General features: G+C 41.3%; 1 protein-coding gene across 1 annotated transcript in view; it reads left to right on the top strand.

Annotated features, from left to right (window-relative positions):
- The first annotated feature begins 15,724 nt into the window (after window positions 1-15,724).
- Window positions 15,725-23,375, top strand: part of SHPRH (SNF2 histone linker PHD RING helicase) — a 49,098-nt gene continuing 41,447 nt past the window's right edge. Inside the window, exons 1-3 of the mRNA XM_021527009.3 lie at window positions 15,725-15,910; window positions 18,192-18,855; window positions 19,259-19,388. Of these exons, the coding sequence (XP_021382684.2) occupies window positions 18,223-18,855; window positions 19,259-19,388 (763 nt within the window). The 5' untranslated portion in view covers window positions 15,725-15,910; window positions 18,192-18,222. The remainder of the gene's footprint in view (window positions 15,911-18,191; window positions 18,856-19,258; window positions 19,389-23,375) is intronic.

A 23,375-nucleotide genomic window follows, 5' to 3' on the forward strand; every position in this document is an offset into this window, starting at 1 on the left:
GGCTTTCAAGTTGCCCTATCCATAAGAAATAAAGCAACAGTATTTTTAGGTTTTGATTGCTTATGCTTATTTGCTGCAACAGCTAAGAAATGAACATAAATGGATCGATGTCTGTATATATGGAGCTTTGTAAAGGTCTGATTGCTCAGCTGTTCCTTGTACTAGTAGGTCCATTAAAATTAAATAGAATAACCCATGAAATTCAGGACTAACTTCTGAGATACTTAGAAACTTGCAATAGCTTCTACACAAACCTATGACTCTATGGGGTTACTCTCCAGTTCATTTTTGTTTGTTTGTTTGTTTGTTTTTTGTGTGTGTGTTGGGGGGGGCTTGTTTGTTTGTTTGGGTTTTTTTGTTGTTGTTGTTGTTGTTGTTGTTGTTTTGGGTTTTTTTTTACAGGAATGGACACTTCTTGAACCCAAGGATTTCCAGAAATTCGAAAGCTAACATTGGTAGTCATCTAACACCCTCTTGACCACTGTCTCAAGTTACACTACTGTCAACATATTTTACAGATTTAGGTGATTTTACATCCTTTGAAAAAGTTCCTCTGCTGGGATTTTCTCAGGAAGAAAGTGTCTGCCTGGTTATGATTTCAGATGTATTTCAAACAAATGTGAGATCCAAATCAATGCAAAATTCAGTATTCAGGGATGTCTTGTAAATTTTTTACACTCTCTGAGTATTATAGACTCCACAAAGTGATAAATAGAGCAGATTTATTCAGACATTCAGCAGTTTTCATCTCTGGCTAGCAAAGCTGGTAATAAGCTAAGAGTAATTCTTTCTACATTTAAAAATACGTAACTGATTGCTTTTATAACTCGATATTTTAAAAGTTTCAGCAGAAGTCCTTCATGCCAGCTGCTAAGGAGAGAGACTGGAAGAATGTTGTCCAGAGAACAAAGGTCCTGATCTCTTCTCTGCAGAAACTCACCTCACAAATGGTTCCCTTGCCACAAGCCTGTGCCCTCCAAGCAGTGGCATGCAACAGTCAGAGGTAGCTTGTTTCTCTTCCTTACAGAGAGGGTACATGTCTCAAATCTTGAAAGTTTTCTGGTCATCTGCTCCAATTACAAATTTTGGTCTCATGGCAATGGGGATGCTCCCAAATAGTGAATCAGAAGTCAGCTGAATGTCTTCTTTGCTAAACAACATGACTGTTCAGTCCTGGATAATGTTTAAAATCATTCCTGTATTTATTTTCTAACTGCAAAAATGTACTTAGGGTGCCCCCTAGGCCAAAATGCTCCACAATATTTAAAACATCCACTTGCATCAATTCTATCCAGTTCAATTAATTTTGATAAAACTCCCTTGCCCTGAAATCTCCTGATTTCCCTGAAATTATCCCCTGAAAGACAACGTGAGTAAATAGATAAATTTCTACTGGGACTTGCATTCCAACAAGCTTACGCTACATCAGGCCAAAAAGGAAAGTGCATTTCAAAGTCAAAGGTCCACAGTTCGTGAGCATCAGACTGTCCATTTAAAATACACAGACTTCTAATTTAATTTGGAAATGTCAGTCTGAATCATTCTGGCTGAACTCACCAGACAGGGACTTATATAAGTGTGAAAGGAGAGACAGTACCTTGGATATATGGGATTTAATACAAATTAACAAGACAGGTCTACTTAATTAGATTGTAACTAACAGGACAAGGAATTTAACAAGAAGTCACCATCCCTTATGGAGACAGATTTGGAACTCTGTGGGAAATATGGCAGCTGAAGCATCAGCTAGCCAATTTCCCAGTGATTTTCGAGGACAGCTCCTTGTAAAGCTAACTGCAGGAATTCAGTCTGGTACCAGTGAAAACTGGTAACACCTACATATGGAAAGGAAGTCCTTGCTGTGTGGATGAGGGAAAGGTGTTCCTGCTCTCTTTTGTCATCTCAGCTTGCAGGCTGCAGCTGAGGGTAAGAAAGACCTTATGCTGCAGATTGCAGCTACAAATGGCACCAGCAACTTGTGAAGATCCAAAGTTTATTCCAACTGTACAATGTAACAACACATCTCTGCACTACTCTGAGAGAAACTGCACAGAGCCAGTAATTCCTGAAATTTTCCCCATGACTACAGTAAGCACTGAAGAAAACAGCTCTGTGTTTACTGGATGTTGTGTCCTTCATTTCTCCACACAGAACCCCTATAGACATTTTGTAAAACAAAAAGAAGAAATAAAAATTAAAAATCACAAATATCAGAGAAGACTAGCAGTCTTTTCAAAGGAAGGATCTTTTACACATGACTAAAGAATCAGAGGAAATTTTACAAGTATCAGTTTAGCAAGTAAACAATGTGTGACAAACACCTGATATATTTTAAAGCATCTTTCCAGTGTTAAAAAAAAAATAAAAAATAAAAGGAAAAAAACCCAAAATTAACATGTTGAATACTTCTGGATGTTATTTTTTCCATTTGCAGTCTGTTGCTGTTTATGTTACACTTTATAAAGGTTACTTTGTCAGCTTCCCTAAATACCTATATTTGAAGTCTGCAACAGCAAATGAAAATAAGGAGGAATGGAATACCTAAAAGATTAGTAGGATTTTGTGGTGACCTTTAACTGAAATGATCTAATTTTCTACACTGCACCTCCTTTATGCATTTGCAATTGCTCAGGATGGATGGAAAGGATGCCTTAAAATCACTGCCAGCAGACTATCAGCTTTATTTACTTTTTTCTTGCTATACCTGGTTGTAAATGAACTCAGAGATGTCAACTAGAGGAACTTCTAGCCTATTGTTCTAGTTTCGCAAACATTATTTTCATTATTTTTCTAAATGTAGACAATGTCACAGACTAGCACATGATGATATAGTAACACAACAAAATAACATAAATCTGTGCTGGTTTTGGCTGGGATAGAGTTAATTTTCTTCACAGTAGCTGGTGCAGGGCTGTGGTTTGGATTTGTGCTGGAAACAATGCAGAGATAGCATAGAGGTAATACAGAGGTGTCTTTGTTACTGCTGAGCAGTGATCACACAGAGCCAAGGCCTTTTCTGCCTCTCACCCCACTCCACCATTGAGGACACTAGGGGTGCACAAGGATTTTAAGGGGACACAGCTGGGACAGCCGACCCCAGCTGACCAAAGGGGTAATTCAAACCATGCAGCATTGTGCTCAGCACATAGAGCCAGAGGAAGAGGGAGAACGAAGGGGCATTCGGAGCAACGGTGCTTTTCTACCGAGTGACTGTTACAAGGGATGGAGCTCTGCTTTCCTGCGGATGGTGGACACCTATTTGCCCATGGGAAGCAGGGAATTAATTTCTTATTTTGCTTTGCTTCTGTGAATGGCTTTTGCTTTCCCTATTAAATTGCCTTCATCTTAACCCACAAGTTTTCTCATAAAATACCAAGTAATACTGTATTTATTTGCAATATAGATCTATTACTTAAAGCAAGGCATACACAACAATAAGCTGATACCCAGAAATAGAATGAGGATATGGTGTACAAACTACACTCCCCCAACTATTTGCAAATTACTTGATACATTTGTTCAAAATGTTGATGCAGAAAAGCACCATTCCTATAAAATGAGAGGATAGTTCACAGCATTATAAAAAATAGTTTTTATTAAGTGCTTATACATTTTCTGATGTCTTCTGTGCTATAATAAAAAAAGAACAATATCAGATGACATATCTTTCTTTAAATACTTATTTATAGTCATCATAAGGAGTAGCCTTGATAACAGAAATTGCACAGACTTTATCATTTTGACTTTCCAAGCAAGCAGTGCATTTCTGGAAGCATTTCATTACTTCAGGATCTATTAGAATCATTGTTGTAGCTCTTTTTCCCCTCATTTCCCTGACAGTATGCTGCTGTGGCTTTGATGGCACATTAATTGCTTTTTCTCTGTGACTTCCTTCTGGTGAAGTGGCTGCACTGTCTCACTGGCCACCTGCCACTCCAGGGATGTCAAAACCTTGATCCTCACTGGGTTGCCTGGCTCCTCAGCTTGTTGCTAGGACTGGTTGGTCCTTGGGATGCTTCAAATCCCAGCATCCCGGTTCCTCCAGAATCAGATGTTTTCTGTCTTGTCTACAAATGTCTATTTGACCTAACATTGGATTTATCACAAAAATTTCATTTATTCAGTTAGGAAAACAAACATAGAATGTAACACAACCATGGGTGATAAATTGGCTGAAATCCATCTGATTCAGCAGCTTGAATTCAGTAGCTGTGAATGCCTGTCCTCAGTGAGTACATTCAAATGCTTTTTATCTTGAATTTCCATCAGCTAGTTTCTTTGTCATCCTTTCTCAAAGTAGGCAACATTTCATTCATATCTCTTGTCCACTTATGATTAATGGCTCACATTTTGCTCATGGATTAGATCACAAAGCTCCAAACATCATACTTGGATATTTGCTCTCCTGATCATCTTCCTTAACCACTATTATAACTTTTTGGCTCTATCTGAGCAAAAAGTACTTACAAGGCATTAAGAGATTCTGATTTTCTATAAATATTGAAGTAACAATGTTATTAAATACCAGGCCCTCTCATACACTTCAAATTGAAATTAAGAATGTACCTAAAACTATTAGTTTCTTTTAAAAATCTTATTTACTATTTGTAGTAAATTTACTATTTGAGGCTGAATTGAAAATGATCAAAAAGGAGGGCCTGAAGCAGTGAAGAAAACTCAAAGAGAAGAGCCTCACTCAATTAAAGAACACTTTTATCCTCTTTGTCTAAGGAAATACAGCCAGCATGTTAACTTTGTCTATTGCCTACACAGCCCTCCCTGACAAAATACCAAAAATATTCAGGATGTGACTGAGGAAAAAAATTCACTGAAATTTGGAAAGGTCTCAAAGGTAAATGCATCTGTCCAAATGTTTGAATGTCAGTAGTCAACAAGAAGTAGACCAACAAAAATACCCACACTGGGAGAGAGACACTTAAAATTCTTCACTCTGAGGGCAGTGAGGCATAGATACAGAGAAGCTGTGGATGCCCCATCCCAGGAAATGTTTAAGATTAAGTTGAATGGGGCTTTGAGCAAGCTGGTCTAATGGAAGATGTCCTGGCCTAGGGCAGGGGGCGTGGAACTAGAAGGTCTTTAAGGTCCCTTCCAACCCAAACCATACTACCATTCTATGAAATAACCAGCAGTTGCAAGCAGGAGCCCAGGCAGCACAGCTCTGGGCCAGCTGCAGAATGAGATGTCTCTGTCCTGGGGAGGTACAGCTGAGTCCTCATGAGTGATGACTTTCAGGGGTGGATGATGGAGCAATCATTAGTCAGGATAATGTTATATGCCTGATAACTAGGTTTGTGTAGAAAAGCAGGATCCTCACAAAACGTTAATTGTAACTCACAAGGTGATTCTTGAAACTTGTTTAGCAATGAGCAGATGAAGGGACAGACTCATGGGTGAGTAGCTGCACTGCCATACTGTAAATAGTAGTCACAGGTAATCAGCCTTTGCTTCAGTAAATCAGAGAACTCACTAAAGAGAAAATGTCTAAATAGAGGTTAGTTGCATTGTTTAGAGAATGTCCACATATACAGGATGATTCTATGTAAACAGTGTGTCTTTGTGGTTTTCAAGTTTTCTGTTGTGAAAGCACATACTAATTTCATGGCATAGTCTTTATTTTTATTCTAGAGGATGTTTTCCCAATAAATATAGTATGTGCTTGTTTTCATCACATATGCTTGGTTTTATTTCCGCTTTTCTTAGCAACAGCTTCTAAAAAGATTCCTTTCATCACAACTGCACTTTTTATTCAGCTACAAACCATAAGTCCCCAATAAATTAACCCAAACCAGCTCAACCAATGTGGCAGCTGCTGTCACTACAGTAATAGACAGCTATTGATTACCATGTCTTTATTTAAATTCAACTAATGCTTGTGCTGCAGCTTGTGCTGCATCTCAATTGCTATTGTATTTCTGATTTCTAAATGGTACCTGCACTTAGTTTATCTTTTCTTTAGCTGGCTTTTATTTTTCTCTAAATTCCAGCCACTGTCAACAGAGAATAGAAATCTGTACATCACTTTTTCTTCTTGCTCTTCTTTACCAGACAATGTAATATGCACCACTCAACACATTTTAAATTAATTTTCTAAATCATCCTAAAATTTGATTGTTCAGCCTGAACTCACATTAAAAGTTTTTGTGTGCTTTCATTTTGTGGCTACATGTATACAGACTGAAGACACATGTATAGGACTTAATCCAAATGAATATTTGGACATATGCTTAACTCCACCCTCATTGAACATAGCTTTTAAGTTTTTGCCCTCATTTTTCTTTTTAGAAATTGAGGAGGAGGGTAAGAGAGGAATCCAGGGATATGTGGAGAGAAGACTGCCTTCAGCTTTGGTTAGGTACTCTGTTTTTAGTTTTGTTCATTCATTTCTAATATAGAAAAATTAAAAATTACAGCAAAACTAAAACAAAAATAAGTCTACCCAGTAAAAATTCAGAAGTACTATTCTGTGATGTGAGGACCACACCTGATTTCAACTATGCCTTCCACCTCTGCATATACTTTCTAGTTCAAAACCCTCACAGCTGAAAAACAGAAATCTTGGCCCATTAGGTGTCAAAGGAACATCTGCTGCTGCAAGACCAGAGCTCACAGTATCTCCTTAAATCTGCAGGGTATGTGTGAGAGTGTGGAAGATCTCTAAGGAGTGTTAAAAAAGGTCTCTTAACATTTCACAGTTGTAAATTGTACTTCTTAGAATGCTGAGATTAAACTGCTTTATCTCTTTTTTTGATTTAAGTGTCTTGGTTCAAGATATGAAATGTGGGTGAGAGGAAGATGTTATTCAGTTGGATGCTATTTTTAATTTAGTAGTGTAGATAATGTATTCAGAAACCTTTGCTTTGAAGGCAATCTGCATTCAGTGCTGGTAAAGAGCATCAAATCTTTACGCAGTTTATGAGATAATTTTGATTAGATACAGTTCTTACTCTGTAGACAGAATCATACAACACCTACAATAATTATGGTAATTGTGTATTGGAAGTCAGCTATTCAGGAGAAAGCTATTTGTTTAGCATATAATGGTTCAGGCCTGTAAGATAGGGAAGTATCTGCAGCTGAAGAACAAACAATAAAGACTGCTTGGCAGCAGATTGTTCTTATGCTACTTCACTTCATACGTATACTAAAAATCACTCAAATTGAAGTTCTTCTGACATCACACTCCTCAACAATGCCCTGATCTGTGCCCAGAGCAGGACCAACCCTAGGGTAGCAGCAAGTGCAGGGAGCTCACCTGACTCTTCTCCTTTCTAGGATCCTGTCAGCAGCAGCACACAGCACTGCCATACTTCTAATCACTTGGGTTAAAACTGGATAATGAGGGTATTTCCCACTAGGTTAATCTTTTCTGGAAGGCTTCCTGACAAATGTGGTTTCCAAGTATGAGTGAAATGAAAAACCACCCTTGGCCTCGGCACCCTCATTTCTCTCTGTGTGGATCAGGGCTCACAGGGGGTTGGTGATAGTTGGAGACTTCAGCAGGTGTCTGTCAGGGCAGAGCCTGGCAGCCAGGACTCATCCCATCTCCCCAGCCCAGCAGGGATGACCAGGAATGGTCACTCTGGGCTGGCAGCAACACACCAACTTGTGTTTTGGGCAGGAGCCAGAACTGTTGCAAAACTGATCAGCCATAAACAAGATGCTTACCAAGCCAGCAGATGAGGATTCTTTGTTTTGCTGATATCTCTACACACAACATTGTAGTATTGTTATTTATATCTTATAACATCTTAATCATTTATCACTTTCCATCTGTGCTCCAGACCCAGGATTTCATCAGCTAGAAAACATCTGCAGGTCCATAAGCATCCTAGGAGAATATTTCTGTGAAATTTTTGTATTATGTTCCTATTGCCTAGAGAAACAAACCATAGTTAATGAAAAGTAATACTTTTTTTGGGGAAAAGGGAAAATATTTATTTTGTTCTGACCTCATTACTTTCTCTCACAATCATTTTTCAAATAAAAGCCTGTTCTCTCATCTCTCAATAGCTTCCAATTACCTCCTCAATTAAAAAGGTTTATTTTTACTCAAGCAGGGTCATGAGATGCAATATTTCACTGTTTCATTGTAAGACAAAGGTGTTTTTTTTTCCATGAGACTGTGCTCAGTGATGCACAGTAATTTCTGCTGACTCATTTCCCCAGTCAGGGAATGTGGATGCTATCAAGCCCAGCTAGGAGGCATGAACAGTCCTATGGTACACAGATGGGGCACCATGTAGGACAATGCTTTGGAACAAAACCAATCAAATAGAAAATCCCTCAGAGCACTGAAAGTAGGAAGGTGATTGGACTGAAGCATGGTTTGTTATTGATATTTGTGTACAAACTTTGGATCTGTAGAGATACATAACAGGTGCATGCATCTACCCTAGTGAGAGCACAGTAGACACAGAATTATTTCTGTTGTTTTACAGCTAGAACAAAATCCATACATCTGGGTTTCACTGGATAGGGAAAGTCAAAGTAGAGAGTAATAACAAGAAAATATCTACAGTTGCTGGAGACTAAAGAAAAATATTAAAATTTGATTACAAGTTTCTGCAATTTGAAGTGGCAAATATGTATAGAAATACCAAAATACTTAAATTGCTTGCACCACTTGTGCTGGTGATAAACTACAAACCAGAGCTGGTAATTTATATGGGCAATTCCATCAGCCTCCATGAGGTTGAGTTTCTTGTGGTACTATGTAGGAAAACAAACTAAAATACACATTTGGAGTCCCAGACTAACTTCGTATTGCTCACTGCTAAATTTTGCATTTCTAAATTTTAGGCCAAAGACAGGCAATAATATAGTTTGATTAATAAATCTCGGTGTACACATATTTAGAAACACAATGACATTTATATTGAGAAAAAACATCAAAATTAAACATTTCTCATTAGTGAATTAAGTAAAATCTCTGCTCAGGGATGATTTCTGGTACCTTTCTACTACAGACTTGCTCCAGGAACCCACATGACAAGGTGTCTAAAGGCTTCTGCTGTCTTAACATTTCTCCCTGAAGAGCAGCATCAACTTAGTACCCCCACAGTCGGGCCTCTCCTGTTCCAGATTTACTGCATCTTTCAGGGAATGGTTAAAAGGGACCAGGTGCCAGTAGCAGCAGAAAGCAGCCAGTTCTGCTGTCCAGCTGAGATCTACCTCTCTGTAATTCCCCTGTGGCTCAGTGTCGCATCATATCCACCTCCCTGGAATACTGCAGAGAGAAATACCCCTCTGTCTCCCATCACAAATGCTGCCTGGCACTAAAACACCCAGGTAAGGTGTAGCTCCCCTGAAGCACTGGGCAGTTTGCTGACAGCTTTGGGGCATCTCCTCGGCTCTTCCATGCCCTGTGCAGTCCATGAGTCAACACTGCCTGCTCCTGCAGCCCAGAGCCAGAGCAAATGCGGCGTGCTGCACAGCCTGCCCCCTCTGAAACCTACTGCTTTTTCTGACTCAGCTAGTCACCCAAGCGGGTTCAAAGGTGAATTTTGGACAGAGAATTTAATATAATACTCCTCTGAAGAGAAGGATTATTAACCCTCCACAAGGAAGTTACGTCAATCTTTATGTACTTGTTTTAACATCAAACCTTGTTAAACTCAAAGAAAACATCTGTGGTGGTATCTCTGGATTTCCATTGATTTCCATTGGTGTTAAATAAATACATTGATTTCTGGTTTGAGAACTGCAGATCTTTCTATACTTTTAAGTTGATAAATCAAAGAAATAATAACCCTGATAAAGTTCATATTTTCTTTGACAGAAACTACCAAGACTGCTTATCAATTCTTTATGAGGAAAGAGGCCAAAATAAAATAGTTCCAGAAGACTTCTAGACTAAATAATTTCATTTTTGTTTCAAAATCAATTTTATTTGCCTTTTTTTTATAGTATAAAACATAGGTAAGAATTTTGCAAGCAGCTTTGGTTTGAGTGTTTTTATATTAGAGCAAGTTATTAATTCAAATTTTCTCTTGCCAGAGTGTGAAAATCAGCATTTTTCACTGCCAAGAAATACATCTCTAATAGATAATGTCTGAAATATCTCTTTGTTGTGATCATCCTTCAGATCTCTTTCAAACCACAGTGCCCTGTATTATATTACAACCATCTATATTTTGAGCCTAAATTTCCAAATGTTTTTACTGATGTTATTGTAAACATTTTATTTATTTAATTTCAGTTTTATTAGACAGTTTTCTTAGGAACTTCAGACTTTTCCTTTGTTCATTTTTGTTACATTAAAAAAAAAGAAAATTATAAAAGGAATATTAAAGCAACAAAAATACCTTATTTAGGTATATATTTAAATAACTCCAAGAACTGGATTCTAAATCCTACACAGTAACTCTAGATGATGTCCTAGATGCAATGACATGGTTATTTTTTTTTCTGCTCTATATTTAGATAGTCTTTTCAACTGTCCTTTCCTCTTGGAAAAAGGGAGATGGGCTTAACTCCCACCAGTGACAGATCAGCTGCTGCTGTCAGTCGTGAGGTCAGGTGTATCACCTGGTTTTCACAAAACCAGCACGTAGCTCAGCTGAGTGGCAGATGGACAAGGGTGTACAAGAATTGTGCGCACACGTGAGCTGAGACAGATGGCCTGCAGTGTGCTATTCTGTGGGGTGCAGGTAGATTCCCCCAGGAGATGCTATACTAAGAGGCAGAAGGACACAAGAGATATGTTGAACTTCTCTGTTCTAAGGAAACAGTAAAGAGTGGAAGCCCTGAAGAAGTGAAAATGGGGAGGCTTGCCATCACAGCTCCATGGTGTTTCTCACATGCTGGGTTTTTATCTTACTGGCTTGCATGATGGTTTTTTGCACACAGTAACATTCTGCTCTTTGTAGCTCTCCAAAAAATATTTAAATCCTCCACTCTTTTGTCCAAATCAGCATTTTGAACTGTGGATGGTAGCGATTATATGATAACACTTTGAAAGTCCCACTATGATAGTTATACTATTTTCTATTACATATACACCAAACACTCTGGAAGTTGGTTAGAGCTTAAGCTACAAAAATAATTTCCCACCAGGCCACAGAATACTGCTCATGACTTTATTAATCTGGAATAGACTGGAACAATATTAAGCCTCCACTGGGGTCCATCTTGCCATTTCTGTCACATGGTATCAAAGGAGCTGAATATATTTCTCCCGCTAGTTAACCACCCAAGTAACACACGGGTTTGCTGAGGCACAGTATAACATACAGTCATTGTAGTGCAGGGAATAGAGTCTATCTACCCTCAGTTTCATTCACTTGCTACAAATATTCATATTTCCTACCAGAAACAATTTGGAGGCATACAATTTTGATTTTCTTTAGAAGATTTCTGTTTGCCTTTGCAAATAATAAAGGACTTTAAAATACCACAACAACTAACATGCTGTTTTCTCCAGCCTCCCTCAAAAAGGAAACCCTTTGCAAAGTAGCACATCTCCTGATTTTATTTGCTTAATCTTTCTGGGCTTTAAGAGTTGCTACTGAAAGCATAGGGGAATTTTTATTCACAGGCAAGGGAGGCTATGTTCTCAAGTGTGGTAAAAAAATCACATGGTCTTATTTTATGTCATATTCTCTTCTCTTTATACTGCTCTGTTTCATTTTGTTAGGTTAAATGGAAATTATCTTCCTTCATGCACTGAAGTTCTCTAGAACAGGAGAAAAATTACTGGGTGCTAACCCCTAGGATCCTTAGTCATTAGCTGCTGAATAAAAACAGGGATTTTTCCACCTGCTCTCAACCTTTATTTCAAAAGATCGGTTTGCAAGTGGCTAGACAGGAAAGCAAAACTCGTTCAGACAAAAGATGGACACAGCAGGTGGAGGCCCCTTTGTATCCTCCTAAGAAATGCCTCAAACACTCCTGTGGAGCCACAACAGGCAAGATAACAGTAAAGTGTTCCATGAGATATGCCACAAGAAATGTAGCTAAGAGATTTCCATGAGATGTGTGAATGCTGTGCTGAGGGAGAGATCATCCTTATCCTTGCAGTCAGATGGAAGAGGGAGTGCTGCTAAGGTGTCATGGCTCTGCTCTGCCCTTTCACTAGACCCACAGTCTTTGTAATCCTCTTTGTTCCTCTACGTATAAACTGCTACTTTTACATATAAATTGGCTGCCCTGCTCCCATTTATGATGGCAGCATGGTCTCACCTCCATTTCTTCCAAAAGTAAAAATGAGCATTTGAAATCCTTCATGACAGAGGCTGAGAATATAACCACCTCACAGACAAATCAACAGGCCTGCTCCTCTTTCTTCCCCAAAGCAGGGCAGCTCTTTGTGCCTCTGACTGTGTTGGAGTATACTCAAAAACTTCAGAACTAGTGCTCTGGTACTCCATTAGCTTGCTCTATGCTGGATGCAGGACAGATGCTCTCTTCTCTTTCCCCCTCTTGTTTTCTTTTCTCTCTCTACTTTTCTCCCACCCTCCTCTTTCTCATATGACATGGCAAGGTTTATCAACATAGTGTTTTGCTAACTGTGTGCCATCATTCACAAATGTGAATTTTTTTCTTCAAATAAAATCATTACTTGTTAAAGTGTTGTTTCACTGCACCTCTACCCAAGGGTATTTTTGAACCTGAGTCACTTTCTTCTCCTTCTTGTGTTGAAAAGCCCCAAGGGGTACTGAGTCTTTACCCAATAAGTGGGCAGGGAGAGCTGGGAAGTGACTTCTCAGCTTTAATCCAGCAGGGGCTCGAGCAGTGCCAAGACAATGGCTACCTGAGAAAGGCCAGAGCATGACTGCAATCTTGTTTGGAGTTATCTCCTCCTTCCCTTGGCAGGAGGACCATGCCAAGGTTATTTAGCCTGAGAACTAGGAAAGACCTTCTTATCAAATGAGGGTGAGAAAAAGAGAGGCTCAGACAGATATTGTCATGTAGAGCAGGCACCCTCTTGGGGCCATTGTGTTTTCCCCCCTCTTCTGAAAGCAGAAATGTTACTCTCTTGCTTACTTGTTTTCATGACATATAGATTAGAAAATAAAATTCAGTTTCACAAATGCTTTATATTCTAAATCTTTAAAGATCATCCTCACTACCAAAGAAAGCAGAAGTCCCAATCCAGGAGAGAAATTGTTAATAGAAGACATGGACAATATAAAAATAGAAGAACTAACTAAAGGGCAAGCAAGATTCATTAAGAGGTTTATGGCCCTGTGAACAGCCCTGTAAATAAGTCTGTGAACAGATCTGAGGCATGAATTGCTGTCCATTATTTTTACAAGTGTTCTGGAAGTGTTTTCTTTCCTGTTTCCCTTAGCTGGTGGAGTCCAACTTTACCAAGTGGAGAAGAGTGAGCAACAGTCACTTGTGGGACTGTCTCACAGCATCAGGTCATCAACAGCAGGTGCAGGACACTCACAAAGGAGTCACACCTTTGAGGTCCCATGTGGGGGGACTCTGTTGTCACAGACTCACAGCATGCCCCCCTCACTTCAATAAATGTGATGGAAATTGTCCTCCAGCTGCCCTCACTCCTACTGTCAAGACACAGTTCAGAATGAGAAAATTTGATATTCACATCTTACAACACAAACCTGGATGTCACGCCTTTAAAAGTAGCTGCCTACCCTACCTATGCATATGTATAGGGATGCATACCAGTAGTAGGAGTGAAACAGGGTACCTTCAGGAATTCCCAGCGAAGTGCAACACTTCAGCTGCTCACTGTGCCACAGACTGAATCAATAGGCATCCTGGCCTGTATCAGCAATAGTGTGACCAGCAGGAATGGGGAAGTGATTCTCTCCCTGTACTTGTGAGGTCACACCTTAAATTCTGTGTTCAGTTTTGGGCCTCTCACTTCAAAAAGGACATTGAGGTGCTGGAGGGTGTCCAGAGAAGGGCAACGGAGCTGGGGAAGGGTCTGGAGCACAAGTCTTATGAGGAGCAGCTGGGGGAGCTGGGGGTGTTTAGACTGAAAAAAAAGGAGGCTCAGGGAGGATCCTACCACTCTCTACAACTCCCTGAAAAAAGATTTTGGTCAGGTGGAGATCAGCCTCCTCTGTCAGGCAGCCAGGGACAGGATGAGAGGACATGGCCTTAAGCTGTGCCAAGTGAGGTCCAGGTTGGACATTAGGAGTAATTTCTTCACAGAAAGGATGACCAAACATTGAAATGGACTGCTGACAAGAAGATGGTGGAGTCACTTAAACAAGGACAGACTGGATGCGGCACTTAGTGCCATGATCTAGTTGACAAGGTGATCAGTCAGAGGCTGGACTTGATCTCAAAGGTCTTCTTCAACCTTAATGATTCTATGTGATTGTGTCTACCCTTTCATCTCTGTTCTGCAGCAATTTCCTGTTATAACATAGGACCGACCAAGTGATGCTTTTTAAACTAATTTTAATCTAGGAATGTGAAATTAAACATTGTGAATTAAAACAGCCAAACCACATAAGGTTGGTGTAAGGGCAAGCACTCCAAAACTACTGCACAGCATGGTTTTAAGCAACTCTTCTGAACCCACCCTTGGAGACAGGCTGAAAATGGCAGAAAATCAACAAGGTAAGTAAGGAATTAATCTGTAAAAACTAATACTAAAAAATAGTTGAAAGAATTGTTATAAAAGAGAACCCCACCTTCCTGCAGTAAAGGGTGTATTTACTATTTGTGTCTATTTGTGTATTTACTCCTGTCTCCAATTGTCAATCTGTGCATTTCACAGAATCATAGGATCATTTAGGTTGGAAAACACCTCTGAGATCATAGAGCACAACCTTGGACCGCATACCTTCTCAGCTATACCACAGTGCTAAGTGTCATGTCCATCTTTTCTTGAACGCCTCCAGGAACAGTGACTCCACCACCTTCTTGTCAGCAGTCCATTTCAATGTTTGATCATCCTTTCTGAGAAGAAACTGCTCCTAATGTTCAACCTGGACCTCCCCTGGCACAGCTTGAGTCCATGTCCTCTCATCCTGTCCCTGGCTGTCTGACAGAGGAGGCTGACCTCCGCCTGGCTACAGGCTCCTTCCAGGGAGCTGTAGAGGTGGTAAGATCCCCCTTTGAGCCTCCTTTTCTCCAGGCTAAACTCTCACAGCTCTCCCAGCATCTCCTCCTAGGACTTGTGCTTAAGACCCTTCAGCCCCTTCACCAGCTTCCTTCCGTAGTTTTTACTGAAGTGATATTTGCTGTTAAAAATTAATTAGCCTGATTTTGCCTTTTCCAGTGCTAACAGCCCAGAAACTCGCTCTTTTAATCGTTGAACAGTCCTCTCTCTTCTGCCGAGTGTTTCACGCACAAAATCACAGAGCGGGACACGATGGAAGGGGCCGCAGGGCTCCATCTGACCCAACCCCCCTGCTGAGGCAGGATCATCCTGGAGCGCACGGCACGGGACCGCGAGCAGTATCTCTAGTGAGGGAGACTGCTCAGCCTCTCCGGACAATCTGCTCCAGTGCGCGGCACAGTGAAATCCTCTGCCAGGTTAAGGGGAGCTTCCCGACCATTCCCTGGCTCCCGCCCCCGGGCCCGCCCCCGCCCCTCAGCGTCCCGCCCGCGCGGCCACGCCCGCCGGCGTGACGTCACAGCCCCGCGCTTGCCCCGCCCTCAGCCCCGCCCCACTGAGGGCACCGTCGCTTTAGCCCCGCCCTCTGCCCGTCCCGTCTCTTTGTTCCGCTGACGTCAGAAGGGGCGGGGCACATGCCACGGTTCCCGGAGCCCATTGGCTGCCGCCCGGGCCAGCGCGGGTGCGCGCGCTGCCCCGTTCCTGTCCGTCCCTCCGCCCCCTGCCCGCGGGCTCCGTCCGGCGCTGCCAGGGGCGGCGCCAGGGGTCTCGTGCCCTCGGACCCGCGGGGGCCCCGCCCGAGCCGGGAGGAGCCGCGGCCGCCGGGGCAGCAGCGCCGCCGCTTCGGTACGTCCGCGGCTCCACGCCCCGCTCCCCTCACCCTGCGCCCCCGGGGCTACCCCCCGTCCTTCGCTACGGCCGTGAGCGGCCGCTCCTCCCGCCTCGCTAGTCCCTGGCTGCGCGGCGGCCGTGCCGCGCCGGGGCCGGGCAGCCCGAGGCCTGTGCGAGTGGCCCCGGGTGGCGGCGGATGCCGCGGGCCCGCTGCGCGGCGGCGGCGGGTCACCGCGGCCAGGCGGGGCGGTGGGGCAGTGCCGGCTGCCGCGGGTAGCGCATTCCGCTGCTGGCTCGCCCTCCCGAGCTCCCAGTCACTTTCCTCGTTCGCGACCGCGACGGCTGCCCGCGTCCCTGCGGCGGGGCGCCGTGCGGCAGGCCCCGGCCCTGGCCGTGGGGTCGGCGAGCGCTCGGCGTGGCGGTGGAGCCGCGGGGCCGCCTCTGCGCACCGCGCGGCCGCTTCCCCTGCCCCGGGTGCGGCTGCTGCGCCTCGTAGGCACGGGCGTCTTGTGGCCGCTGGAGCTGGGGCAGCCCCCGCTCACACAGAGCGGTTCCTCTCGCTCGTCCCTCAGGCTGCTGTGCCCAAGCTCGTGCAGGCCGGGATGCCGCAGGGACCCTTCTGCCTCTGGGTTAAGTGCAGGGTGTGCTCGCCGTCGGGATTTCCTTCGAGTGCTATCAGCATCGCTCCGTGTACATGAGCATCGTTTCGAAAAACTTGCCCTTCTTTCCCTGAAGTCTGTTGTGTAATTTTGGGAGATTATCATTCCCTACAACGCCTTGAAAGAAGGCTGTAGCCAGCCAAAAAACTGTGATGAGAAGAAATGGCCTTAAGCTGTGCCAGGGAATGTTTTGATTGAAGCTTTGGAAGAATTTCTTTACAGAAAGGGTGATTAGGTATTGGAATGAGCTGCGCGGGGAAGTGGTAGAGTCACCATCCCTGAAGATGTTTAAGGCAAGATTAGATGTGGCACTGAGTGCTGTGGTCTAGTTGAGAGGGTGGTGTTCAGTCACAGGTAGGACTCATGATCTCAGTGGTCTTTTCCAACCTAATTGATTCTGTCTTTGAGTTTCAAACACCGGAAGATTTATATATTCTGCTATATTTCATTCAGCTTTCATTAATTATCAGTTCGTGTTTGTTAGTTATGTTTTTTGGGTTTTTTCCAAGACCTACAGATTATTCAGTAACAGGGAGTCTGTTCTGTTCCAGCATAAGCCCCTTTAACATTAGGATATGGCATAGTGGATTTAGTAGCTTGGAATATTTTCCTCTTATCTTCCTACATTCCTTTAAAAGTTGTATGCACAAGCTGAGTTGACATAAATATCTATACTGACAAAGTGTAATATGAAGTCACAAATCTATTGCTGTGTTCCGGCTTCTTGTAAAAAATATTTTCTAGAAAAAAGTTCCTACTTGCTTCAGTATTTAATTATAAGCATGTGGTTTTGGCTATGTAGTTATTAGTTTCTCAGATTGATTTAATATTCTATAATTTTCTTCTTCATATATACCGTTTAGCAGTTGTACTTTATTTTCTTGTATTTTATCCACAAAATCTGTTCTGTGCCCAGGTTCAGTTAAGGAATTGGATGTTTGTCTTGACTTAGTTTTGCGGTTAGTCAATATCAGTAAGGCTGTACATTTAGTTTGCTGATTGCTCCCCCTGAAATGTACAATAACTAACTAAGGGCTCTTCTGCAAGCAGTTTGTATATCCAGGGCCCAGGATGCACACTTTCCTGGGAAAATTATCAATACTAGCAGCAAGGTCATTGGCAACTTTGGAGGACAGAACTTGATAGCTTGGGCTCTAAACCATATTTTATGTAGTGATAGCTTCAGACTAGCCCTATGTCAAGTTTAAGTTTCAGCTCGATGTAGGCTTTGAAAGGAAAGAGGAATTTTATGTGTATTTACCCCACTCCCGCCCCCAGATCTCCTGTACTTCTGCACTTTTGTTTTGCTGGCTTCTTCCACCCCCATCTTTGAAGGATTCCCCTGCTTCTTGCTTTATATCTGTTCCACAAGATTCTGAGTAACAGCTCTGAAATGAAGCAGTCTTGTTGATCTTTATAGCTGTCTGGCAAACATGTAAGATCGAGTACGGGACCATGCTTCATGTCCAGCTTTGTGTGATGGCACAGGAATAGGAAAGCCCTTTAAAGCTAAAACTTCTGAACAGTTTGAGTGCATAGTGCATATATTTGGGTCCCAGAATTTTACACAGTGAAATTCTAGTGTGGCCATTTGATTTTGTAATGCCTGTTGTTGACTGACTTATTTCACCTTGCAGAGACTGAAAGCACTGCTGAGAAAACGGCAGAATGAGCAGTCGTCGGAAACATGCACCTCCATCCAAGGTGGATGAGGAGAAGAAGAAAAAGCTCTGCTGGAATATGCACGATGACCGGAGAAATGAGATGATGGCGTTAGATGATGAAGTAACTAATGAGGACGATATTCCAGTTCCAAGCACTTCTGCATCCTTCATTGTTATAAACGATGATAGCACTGATGAAGATCTTGTACAGAAAGAAGGCAGTGGCTCAAAATCTGTTAAGTTTTTGACAGTTAATTATGACCCTTATTCCATCTTGACTGCTATGTCTGTACAGCTAAATATTATAGTCTTGCCATACCGTGCAGATAGGTCTTGGAAGGCTTTGTTGGGAGAATTTGCTCTTCGTCTGCCTTCTGAGCAAATTCTAACTGATGAATTCTATGACAGGAGCTTTACGTTAATGAGAGGAGACTCTTATGGTAAGCTGCAGGTCTGTGTTCACGAAAGAAGTGAAGAAGAGTACAGTAATGAAACAAAAGAATACCTAGGCACTTATGAACAACGTATTCCAGTGGAAGCAACTTTAAGTGGTGAAATATTGGAAGGTTTGAGATGGTTGCAAAAGAAAAAGATACTTGGACTTTATCAAAGACCTGGGGAGGCTCAGGCTTTAAAGGTATACATTCATTATACTTGTTTTGCATTATGAGAGTTCTTTTTTTGTTTGTTTGAAATATAAAATTAAAACAGCTGAACAACGAAGTCTGGCAGCTGCTCTGTATTTAATATATATAATGTGATGAAAATGTACAGTTTCTACGTGGTTTGTAATGTTTTCAGTGTGTTTCTTCCTATAAGTATATTTTTATTTTTTCACCATTAGCAATGTATTACCTGAAGGAATCACAGAAACTTTCAGCTGTGTTTCCTCTACATGGTGTTTTTAGTAGATTCTTTATATCTGTCTGTACCTGCTAATTTTCAAACCACTGTTATTATTTTCATGCTCCTCTGATTATAATATTCTTGTCATCAATTTAAGAGTTAATTAAATTGTTAACTGCATAACCTTTTCACAGGTTGGAATTTACCTTCTTGAAGCTGGGCTAAGTAAACCAGAATTTCTCAGTGATGGAGGTGGAAGACCCAAAAAAGCTAATCAGATGATTCAAAAACTCATGGAAAAATTCTACAGTTTTTTAATTCCAGGTAATGCAATAAAATTAATTGTTGATGTACAGAACAGTTTTGTCTAGTGTAGTAGTTGTAAATTTAAGGGAAAATACTAGTTATTCCTGCCATCTGGAGCAACTTTTCTCTTCCAGGCAGTGTTATTAGGTGATTTGCACAATACTATTATCTGGCCATTAATCATATGCTAATTCATTTATGCTGAAATTAGAGGTGATAATTCCCCTTTACAGGTACTGAAGCATAGACATGTTTCGAGTTCTTACTTTTTTGGAAGTAAATACAGTTTTCACTGGTTTGTGGTGGTAGTTTGAACAGATCTACAGTATCTTCTCTGAATTATACAGGAACAGTGTAAAAGAACCAGGAATTAAATTTGGAAAACTTGTTCCCAGGTTAGGGGCTATCATACAACTGCAGAAATAGATTTCAGTTCGGTTTATATTGTAAAGCAGTTACAGTGTAAAATACTACAAAATTCAGCTTTGTGACAGTTTTGAGAATATACCAGTGCATATTTAGAAGAATGGGGCCTTCCTATAATTTTAGAATTAAAGGTGTGTTTGCCAGATTACACTTACTAGTAGCACAGATTTATAAAGTGATAAACAATGGCTTTATGTTGTAATGTCCTAGGAAACTTGTGGAAAAACCGAACAAACAACCCGAGCAACCTTTGCATCATTCCTGAGTGTAGAGTTGATTCAAAATTTGGACTGAAGACTGATTCAGTGACTGTAGTATACAGAGTGTGTTCTTGTGGCCAAAGCCTAACACCCACCCCAAAAAGGACTGCACTTAATTAGAAAAGGCAGAGTTGTTTAAAAATCAGGCAACTCAGTCTAAAGAGAAGTTAAAAGGAAGAGCTAACAGGATAAAATCTGTTACCTGCTGCAAAGAAGAAATGTGCAACTGTGAGGAACGACTTGAGATATACCAAGGCATGGGCAGATATAACTCAGTAAGTAGGGAACATACTGCACATAAGAAATCATCCTTCCAAAAACTGAAGTCCAACTGACACAAATATGCCAGTTCAGGTTTGAAAGCATGATAAATCAGATCCAATAAGAGGTCTGAAGAATAAATAAAGGTCTAGAAATTAATAGTAGTGGTTCTAAATCCATTAGGAGAAATACATTATTATAAATGCATTAGAAGCAGAATAGTTACCAGAGAATTCACAGACTTGAGATGTCTAAGGTGTATGATAGAGTGCTGAAATAAAACTAATGCTATAGCAGAAAGCACAATTTTCTTCTCTGCATGTCTTCTCATTGTGGAAGAGTTGGGGAAAGAGATTGTGAAGAAAATGATTGGTGACTTACTTTAAGGTCCAAACTAATTTTCTGCTGGAACCTAGGGCCTTTGCCTTCAGTGTGCTAAAAGATGTGTTTATAGGGACTACCTGGTTCTGTGTAGCTTACAGATGAAGAGGCTTTTTCTGAAAGGGAAGACATGCCCCTCAAAGTTTCTAGGGCAAGAATGTGGTCCTGAGAAACTGGGTTGTCATGCCTTAACTTTACAGAAGCCATGCAAGCAGCTCAGGTTTGTAAAGGAGGTATGTTGCCAGCTGGTAAAGATTCAGGCCATTTTTCAGCATGTACGTTTTTATGTGCTGTAAAATAATAATAGAGTCTTGATTTCATGCCAATGAATGCCATGTAAGTGATGAAGCAAAATAGCTGACACAGAGAACAGAAATAAATTATTGCAAATCACCAGTCAAGTCCTACAAAGGCATGTGCAGCTTAGTGTATTACTAACGCTTTGAGAAAAAGAGTGATTGGTGGAATGGTATTAACAATGTTTAAGTGTATTATTGAGCATAACAAAGATGAAGAACAACTGAAAGCTTGCAAGCAGACTAGGCAATGGAGTTTCAGTAGAAATTCAATAGATGAACAGAAAACAATACAGAAGAAAAAATTATGGTCTCTTTGCTAACTGTTGCAAGCAGGGTTGCAGTTCAGTAGGTAGGTGTATAGCTCAGTAAATGCATCAGCTTAATGTTCAGTGTTAGTGAAACCAAATAAATAGTAAAGAATTATCCTGAAAGTGTTAGAGAACAAAACATGATCGTTAAACCACTATGTAAGTCTATAGTGTGCCTTATGCTCTGCTCAGAATTCAGAAAAAGCATGTCACAGAAATGAAAAATATTTGTGAAGGGAGACCCGAGGTGATTATGCACTGTGAAATTATTTTCATTTCCTAACAGTTTTTGAGCACAACCTTACTGATGTAGCATAAAAAAATATACCCTTGATTCTGTGCTGATTAATGCATTTCTCTTAAATGTTTCTGACAACTTCATTTAAATGCTACCTGTTTTTAAACAGAATTAGTTGAGGTTTTATAAAATTACACCTAGGTATATATTTTAACATTTACAATATCCATCTAAAGTGAAACCTATACAGTAACATTCGAAGATGAAGCTTCTTGTTCCCCCCACTGATGAGCAAATTCTCATGCTGATGGGGTTGTGCACATGGATTTACACAAATATGGAGTATGACCTCTCTACTACATTTAATTTGAATATATTTTTCCTCACTGTACTCAGTTAATTCTGTTAATATCCTTCTAGATAGCTTAGAGACTTCGAGGCAGGAAGTTCGTCTGTGTTACAGCAAGCATAGCATAGGTGCATTAAGTAATCAGAAAAAAAAAGTTATAAAATATTCAATATGGAATCATTGAATCATTTAAGTTTTAATCCAGCACTGCCAAGTCAATCACTCAACCATGTCCCTAAGTGCCACATTTACAAGGCTCTTAAATATTTCCAGTAATGTTGACTCAACCATTACCCTGGGCAGTGTATTCTTATGATTTGCAACCCTTTATGGGAAGAAATTTTTCCCTGTTACCCAATCTTACCCTCCCCTGGTTGAACTTGAGACCATTTCTTCTTGTTCAGTTACATGGGCAAAGACTGACCCCCACCTCACTACTACAACCGCATGGGCAAAGACTGACCCCCACCTCACTACTACAACCTCCTTTCAGGTAGTTGTAGAAAGAACTAAGGTCTCCCCCCATCAACTTTTTGTCCAAACAACCCTAACACCCTCAACTCCCTCAACTGCTCCTCTTTACAGTTGTGTTCCAGATCCAGTACCAGCTTTACTGCTCTGTTCTGGATATGCTCCAGCACTTCCATATCTTTCTTAGAGTGGGGTACCCAAAATTGAGTACAGTAACCTCACAACATCCTTGTAGTCCTCCCAAACTGCCAGCCTTTTCTTCCAAAGGTCATAAACTCTGTTTTCCCTGAGTCACAGCCAAATCTGCCTGTTCAGGCAGATGTCTCTGCCGTATTACCTTTTTATCATACACCATTTACTCTCATTTTTCTTAAGAATAAATTCTTTGTACAAAGACGGTATTTGTTTGGTACTTGTTTATTTGCTACCATATGTGAGACAACAAGTTTTCCATTAATCTAGGCTGTTTTCATTAATACAGATACTGTTATACTGCAGTCTGGAAAAGGAAAGATCCTACTGTGTTGTGGTGTGTTTGGGGGGGGGCCCCAGGCTGTGAGTTTGCAGGTAGCAGCAGGCAGGCAAGGAGACTCCACACGGCTTTGAGGGTGCTCATTAGATGAGGGTTTATTGGGGGTCCTACCCCCAGGAAGCAGCATGGTTTCTGAGGGAGGGAAGGGAGAAGGAGGGGGAGAGAGGGGCCGAGAGAGCACTGGCCAGGAGTGCCAGCCAAGAGACAGAGAGCCCGTCCCTTTGGCACACTTACCAGGGAGATTCCAAGTGGGCGCAGATAAGGTTTGGGCCAATGGGATTACAGGATACTTCAGGGGAGGATTACAGGCGTGGAATAAACCATACAGTTTTGAGAGGTGAGACAGAGCATACCGTTTAACTAAAATGCAACACCACACTACTGCAGATGCAGTAGCAGGACTGTAGTTCAGTCATTGAAGGAATTAAATAGAGTACTTGAAAAGCATGAGAGGAACTGAATTTTTAGATAGTACAATAC

This window comes from Lonchura striata, chromosome 3, assembly GCF_046129695.1.
Source record: "Lonchura striata isolate bLonStr1 chromosome 3, bLonStr1.mat, whole genome shotgun sequence".
Taxonomy (NCBI): Eukaryota; Metazoa; Chordata; class Aves; order Passeriformes; family Estrildidae; genus Lonchura; species Lonchura striata.